Source organism: Rhinichthys klamathensis, unplaced genomic scaffold, assembly GCF_029890125.1.
Source record: "Rhinichthys klamathensis goyatoka isolate OS25496 unplaced genomic scaffold, OSU_Roscu_1.1 h1tg000172l_1, whole genome shotgun sequence".
NCBI classification, from domain to species: Eukaryota; Metazoa; Chordata; class Actinopteri; order Cypriniformes; family Leuciscidae; genus Rhinichthys; species Rhinichthys klamathensis.
This window is the reverse complement of record NW_026606702.1, coordinates 564,524-571,974: the sequence shown is the minus strand read 5'-3', so window position 1 is coordinate 571,974 and position 7,451 is coordinate 564,524. Positions and strand designations below refer to the sequence as shown.

The following is a 7,451-nucleotide window of genomic DNA, read 5'->3' as shown; positions in this document are numbered from 1 at the left end:
TTTGCATAATAATGACCTGCTTCCAAAGTTGTGAAGTATAGAATACTGTTTCTGGGTCTAAGTCTCTAGTCCGTTTCAAGTGAGAAATTGAATATTGTCTCAACAGACAACAGCCATTTATGAGCACTATTTATTTACAACACCGGACATCAAAATGTAACGGTTCAAAAACAATCACCGTCTATCCATCTGTAATTTCACTCTGGAGATAAAGGTTGGGATCGTGAGTACTACACTCTCAGTACAAAAGCTGGCACTGGGTCAGTGCATTAATTCAATAAAATTACTGAATATTAATATTTTTTAAACCCCAACTGAACTATACAAAGGTGACTGTGGCAAGGAACAAAAACTACATCAGGTGGCAGTAGTGTAGAATTAAAAAAAAAAAAAAAATCCCTATAACTGAGGTGTGCCTTTAGCACCGTCGTACCATATATCTATGTCTGTGTGGAGGCTAGAAGATGATAATGGTATTCCTTGTAGAATGAACATTCCTTAACAAATGGAGTGGTTATCAGCCTTTTTATGTTTTTGTTTGAGCAGACTTGAGCTAAAAAACTGAGAAAATAAGACTACTGTAGACTGTCGAGTCTGTCTGCTCTTGAGTTCCTATAGAGATTGCCTGATACCATGGCAACCGACACTGAAAAATATGTTTTGATGCTCTGTGTGTAAATTCCTTTGTAAACTCTTTGTATATGGATGGTTTGCATATCAGGTGCGTCTCCAAGTTACGGACTGAAAAGATTTGGGGTGTTTTTTTTTGCAGTAATAAAAAAGGAAAATAAGACTGATGCTCATTAGAGTAACACAAATGATACATCTGTAAGTAATGTATATAGAGTTGTATGTTTTTACTTTTGCAACAAGAATTCATTTAGTGAAATATTTTTGATAGATATATCTACATCATGTTCTGTATTTCCCTACGATCAGAGTGGGCATTTCCAATCTGAGTGGTCTGCATGCAGTGGTGCTGAGAACTAAACCTTGTTCTTTCTTTTTAGTCCTGTCTTTCTTATCTTGCTGTATCTTGCCTCCATTTATCTATCATATGTCAATCATACTCTTTCCCCACTTGCCTTCATTTACTCTGCACACACCACACACTCATGCTCCTATCCTTGAGGGATATTCATCACTTCTCCAGACACTTAAAGTGCTAGCTGAAAGGGGCAGCTGATGATAACCAGATTCTCCAGAGCAGTAATTTTCAAAGAACGTCTGGAATTATTAACCCTGATGCACCACAGATATAAAGAGCCATAAATGCTTTTATGGCTCTTAGGGTGTACTCACACTAGCCAGTTTGAACCGTGCCCGAGTGCGTTTGACCACCAAAGCGCGGTTCGTTTGACTAGTGTGAGTGCTCCGAACCGTGCCCGGGCGCGGCTCGATTAGCCGGCCCTGGCCCGCTTGGAAGAGGTGGGCCAGAGCACGGTTCAGTTGGACTCGGGCGCGGTTCGCATGCAGTGTGAGCGCTAACCGTGCTGGAGCACGGAACAGGACGCGTGATGTCATGGTTTTGCAACGCTCCAAAACCAACACAGTCCGTAATCAAAGCTGCAAAGTCCTTGCTGCACTTCAGCTGGTACCTTGCAAACCTCCTCATACGAGCAGCACGATTACGTGAAAATGTTCGCGTCACTAAGGCGACGCATCTGTTTAACAACAGGCTGTGAGAGGGCTGTGGACCACCGTGGACCAAACGACACAAAATTATCCACAAAGAAAACAGAGCGATGGACTAATTCTGTTCAGAGAGCGCCGCTCTTCTTGTTTATCCCGAAACCGTCGCACGCACCATAATGACGTAAGCGTGCTCCGGCACGAATGCTGAAACCCTATGTGAGTGCAGGCCAGAGGGGGAGTGGGGAGGGGGGACAATCGTACTCGGGCCCGGTTCATGGCAACCGTGCCTAGTGTGAGTACACCCTTAGACTCAGTAGAATAAAAGCATATGGCACTGAGGGGTTTGGAGACTCGTGGGTCTTAATTTTGAGCAGACATATTTTATTTGCTCATTTTTATTCATATGTATTTGCTTATATGAATTTACTTACATGTTTTATGAATAAGTTACTGTATGGGAGACCAGCAGGTGTTTTCACAAGTGCTAACTATAAGGCTTTGAGTCAAAAGTCGAATTACTCAAATGCTGGTTTGTGTTTATCATGTTTGTTTGAAGTTCAAAAATATTTTAAATTAGAAGCATTTTGTCCTTCAAACTCAAAGCCCATAATGCAGTAAAATGTCCAACAATAGCCCCGGTTTCCTCTATTTAATTTTATATATATATATATATATATATATATATATATATATATATATATATATATATATATATATATTAAAATGTTCTAATTGTTTTAGAGATCCTCCAAGCTTTGTTGAGTAAAACGATATATATATGATTATAAAATTATATACAAATATAGGCCTACACTTACAGGATAGAATTTTATTTGTCATTTTTTATACAAGTTGTCACTAACACAATGGCTATCTCAGTAACTAAGGTTTTAAGTCAAAAGTCCACAAATGCTGTTTTTCTCCAGAATTGTTTTTTTATTTATGTTGGTTTCAAGTAAATCTCTTAAAAAATAATATCTTAAATTAGATAAGAATCATTTGATCCTAAGCGATATCATCATAATGTAGTAAAATGTTTGAAAACGATCCCCTGTTAATAGAAGTTATTATAGATTAAAACTTTTTCTAGAAGTTGCTGGGAGGAAGAGAGGCCACCAGTGGTTTTTAGTGCGGGTATGTGGACACACAGGTGCTCAGTGAGCACAGTCTATGCGACATAACCTACTCAGTTTCGTTTATGGAGCTCTCTCCTTTGAATCAGGTGTGGTAAAGGAAGCCATACAAAATGAGCGTGATTGAAACCACTGATCTAGATCATGGATTGTTTTCACTTTTCAGGTATACTCGTGTAGCCTACTACTGGAAACGCGTTGCAGTCATATGCCCTGTCCCAAATGGAACCCTAAGCACTCGCGGTCTTCCTCTGAGTCCGCACTTTCGCGACGTAACGCCGCTTTGAATGTCGGGAAGAAGTCTGCTGTGGAGTCCGCATCAGCGCGGGCTCGGCAAAAGTGCGCATCAAGGGCTATATGGGGAGGCTGCAGACCTGGAGCCGGCAGATATACGCCCCTGGCAGTTTTACGCCCCGGCAGTTTTAGGACCCTGTTGTTCCTGATGCGTCCAGTAGAGGGATATACTGCGAAATAACATAATTAAATCGACGCTTAATAACCCGTCCATAGACTTGACAATTTTGTGTTTTTTTGTTAATTTAAATAAGCGTTACAGTGTAGATCTCCACGGATTAAATGTTCTGTAGATATTCAGTTGGGCTTCACTCTCTTCACTCAACCTACAGAAGACTATTTGTTTTTGTGAATTGAAAAATTAAAAATACACATAGTTGGATCAACTATGTGTTATGACAGGTGATGCTATGACCTACTGCAGTTATAGGCCAATTCACCGTAGGTTTTTATATACAGGAGACTGAGTGAAATATGTTTTTGTGAATTTATATAAAGTCACATTTAGATATTAACTATATTTAGCCCATTAGACATGCAGTACCGTGTAATAATATGGATCCTCGATGAAATATCTGCTGTACTATTCTATTGGTCATCATACAGCTACAAAATAGTGTCCTACACAGCATTTTATGAAGACAAACACAATTTATCCCTTTTCTAAAATCCCATGGGCCATTTAGAAGATATAGACAATATTGTTGTTCACAAAAAAATATTTATTAACACCATTTATGAATTATGATGACTCCCCTATGGTTTGCCACTCTTCTTTAACTGTTTTTTTTTTCTTTAACTGCTCCTGCTCACTGATGAAACATTAAAAAATGAAACATTAAAAAAGTTAAAAAGGACATCCATGGTGAATTTGACCTTGTCCCTGTGTGTGTGTGTGTGTGTGTGTGTGTGTGTGTGTGTGTGTGTGTGTGTGTGTGTGTGTGTGTGTGTGTGTGTGTGTGTGTGTGTGTGTGTGTGTGTGTGTGTGTATTTCCTTAAGCAAACACACCTTTATGAGATCCAAGTTAAAGAGAACTTGGTAAAGACAGAGTATGATAAAACCCACATTAAGTGCACATACCCTACATTTGAGTCCAGATCAGTAAGTTATTTTAAGAAAAAATGTATATTAAGATATAAATGAGATAATTAGATCATCTCATTTATAAGAAACAACTCAAACCAGAATCTACATTCAAACCATATGGGGAAAGTTTTTAATGTGTTTTAACGTATTTGAGTGAGTGTGCAGTTTAACTCTTTACTTAGAGAGAGAGAGATTTACATACCTATTATAAATGTGTCTTTTGTGTGTTCACACCATAGACTGTAAAAAAAATTCACATATTTCCATTATCTACTGTAATATTGCTCTATAAACCACGTGGAGTATGTTTTAATGCAAGGAGTAAACAGAGTCTTACCAGAAGAGGCCAAGCTAAAGACAGGCAACAAAAGAAAATTCAAATTCAAATTAATTTTAAATTGAAGGGGAAGCTAAACCTACACGTGTAGCTAAGTTAAGCCAGATAGAACAGAAACCTGTCAAAATACATTATAGACCCATCCATTGATATATAAATGAATTGATATCTACCTACCCTAGCTCTATCGAGCTAATCGTTTATAAATAATAAATGTTGCATCATTGCTAAAAAACAATAACTTTAGCAGATTATTTAACATACAAACGACAGAATCTATTTTTGTCAGATTTTAATTCTAACGATGTTAAACTTGATTATACGGTATTATTACTTTGTCTTCTGGGCAAGTTTCATCTTCATAAAGACAGAACCATTCAAAGTAATCCTGATTCTAGAATATTCTCCTCTGATATAAAGTTCATTTTTTTTCTTCCTTTAAGAAAATGTCAGAACATTTAAACTCAAAGGTTTATAAAACAAATAATATCATTGAGTCTGTTGTAAAGAACCTTACATGTTTTTTGACAAAATGGAATATTGCATTGATTTGTGTACCCTAATTCAATCTCTTTTGATGTCCGTTTACCCCCCTTGTTTTTTTTGTTAAACAGATAATTTAATCCGTGCAGATCTACACTGTAACGTTTATATTTAAATTAACAAAAAAACACAAAATTGTCAAGTCTATGGACGGGTTATTAAGCGTCGATTTAATGATGTTATTTCGCAGTATATCCCTCTACTGGACGTATCAGGAACAACAGGGTCGTAGAACTGCCGGGGCGTAAAACTGCCAGGGGCGTATATCTACCGGCTCCAGGTCTGCAGCCTCCCCCTACTCATCAAGGGCGCAAATCGACCGCAGAGGGGGCGTTCGCGAGCACCCTTCTGAGATCTAAAAATGACAAATGGGACACACTGCGGTCTCACGGACTTAACGGACACGCGCACGAGGCAGCCATTGTAAGTCCACAAGACCGAAAGTGCACATGAAGTGTGCCATTTGGGACAGGGCCATAGACTGTGTTGCAGTACTGCGGCGCCCCTTAGCGGACATGCGCAAACATGCACACAACTGCTGTCATGATCATCCAGATCATGTGACAAAGACCCGGAAGCGCAAATAATTCAAGATGTCGCAGCACGGAATTATCAGCGATTGAGTTCCTTTCAAGATTTTTCTTTTTTTGCCTATGAATAAAAATACACAATGGAAAAATACGACAAGACAGATGTCGGGTCCATTCCCGGAACCGTGCCTGATTTCAAAGGGTAAGATATTTGATATAATGTGCTCAACGTTATTCTGTTCAGACTTCACGTGACCTCTCACACCAAAATCACAATCACTAAGCCCAAGAAACTAATGGATTAAAATGAAATAAACATTTACATATAATATCATTAATTTATTCGGTGCACTTGGTGATTCTAAATCATTTAAAATCCACATTTCGACTACTTTAATTGGTCTAATTTCTCCTTGTCTCTTTCTTCCTCTTGTATTCATTCAGGAATGACGGTTCTCTTGTCTCTGTGCTCAAGACACTATTGTTTTTCACTATTCTGATGATAACTCTCCCCATCGGACTGTATTTTACATCAAAGTCTTTTCTCTTTGAAGGTATTTTGCTTACAAAGGCTGATAAGCCAACTTTATTTATTTGTTTATTTAAATAATAATAGCCCAGACAGCAACATAGTGTTGTCCCAGATCCGGCCCACATCTGGTACACGTGGGTTCGGGCCGGATCTGGGCCGACACTATGTTGCTGTCTGGAAGGCTACTATTATTATTATTATTATTATTATCATCATCAAGACTGCTGTTGTTCTTCTAATTATTGTTGGACAATCCACACAAAGTTCAAGTGCTAAATATCGATGTGTTACTCAACAAGCCATTATATTAAGCCCTTAGTTGCTGGTTTGCTTTTACCATAATTTCTCCTTAATTCTGTTCTTTTCTTCACAGCCTTTCTGGGTTACTCCAGCAATGACAGCTATTTCTATGCTGCCATCGTTGCTGTGCTTGCCGTCCACGTGGTTCTGGCACTCTTTGTCTACGTTGCATGGAATGAAGGATCACGCCAATGGAGAGAGGGAAAACAGGATTAACCTAAACTGGAAGCAGCAGGAAGAGATGGAAACACACACATGTCACTCTTGTCTTATTCCTATGAACTAGAATATCCTAATGGAGTGACACCATCTCTCTCTCTGTGTGTGTGTGTGTGTGTGTGTGTGTGTGTGTTTGTTTACTTTTCTCCTGAATGTCTCAGCCTATCAGAGATAAGAAGCCTGATTTCTTCTTCATCTCATGCTATGGTCGAGGTCATCTTTAGGTTTGGCTGGAGGTTCTGTCAGAAGGTTTTAGATGATATTGTGTGTTTTTGTGCAGGGCTAATTCAAGACAGTTCATTGTTCCTTCAGTGTCATTTTCTGCCTCATTTCAGCGTAGCCAATAAATGAAATCAGTTGATTCAGAACTGGATTCAAGCTGTTGTTTTGTATGATTTTATGTCTTCCCTTGTATTTTTTACCAAGCATCATGTAGACAGTTGGTGAGTTAAAATGAGTGGGTGTCTGTGGTTAAGTTTAAAAAAAATTCCAACATCATTTCATGTTTTATTTATCAATTAATGCTGTTAAAGCTCTCATTTCCTCAATTATTGCTTGGAAATTCACACTCTTGAAGCCCAAAGAGTGTTTTATAACATTTTATAATTTATAAATATTGTTTAAAATGATGTGTTGAGTGGGATAAGAGTTCATATGCTCTGTATTTTGGATCTCCATCTGCCCCCAAACACATTTTATACTTTGTGCCCTCTTTTAGGATAATATGATTGAAAATGATTAATTAATTATCACAGCATTAATCAGAATATTGAATTAGATTGACCCATGCCTGTAATATATTTTAATGAATCACACAAATATTTGATGATAACATGGAATC

At 38.1% G+C, this 7,451-nt stretch overlaps 1 protein-coding gene across 1 annotated transcript; it reads left to right on the top strand.

Moving 5' to 3' along the window:
* Nucleotides 1-5,608: 5,608 nt before the first annotated feature.
* vma21 (vacuolar ATPase assembly factor VMA21) lies at nucleotides 5,609-6,988 on the top strand. Its single transcript, XM_056259992.1, has 3 exons — nucleotides 5,609-5,761; nucleotides 6,004-6,113; nucleotides 6,465-6,988. The coding sequence occupies exons 1-3, from the start codon at nucleotides 5,700-5,702 to the stop codon at nucleotides 6,605-6,607; spliced, it is 315 nt and encodes a 104-aa protein (XP_056115967.1). The 5' UTR covers nucleotides 5,609-5,699; the 3' UTR covers nucleotides 6,608-6,988.
* The last annotated feature ends 463 nt before the right edge of the window (nucleotides 6,989-7,451 follow it).

Bases quoted from the DNA above. Each gene is read 5' to 3' on its own strand.
- vma21 (XM_056259992.1), top strand. From the start codon at position 5,700: ATGGAAAAATACGACAAGACAGATGTCGGGTCCATTCCCGGAACCGTG. The intron at 5,762-6,003 runs GTAAGATATTTG...GTATTCATTCAG, and splicing joins ACCGTGCCTGATTTCAAAGG to GAATGACGGTTCTCTTGTCT. The intron at 6,114-6,464 runs GTATTTTGCTTA...TTTTCTTCACAG, and splicing joins AAAGTCTTTTCTCTTTGAAG to CCTTTCTGGGTTACTCCAGC.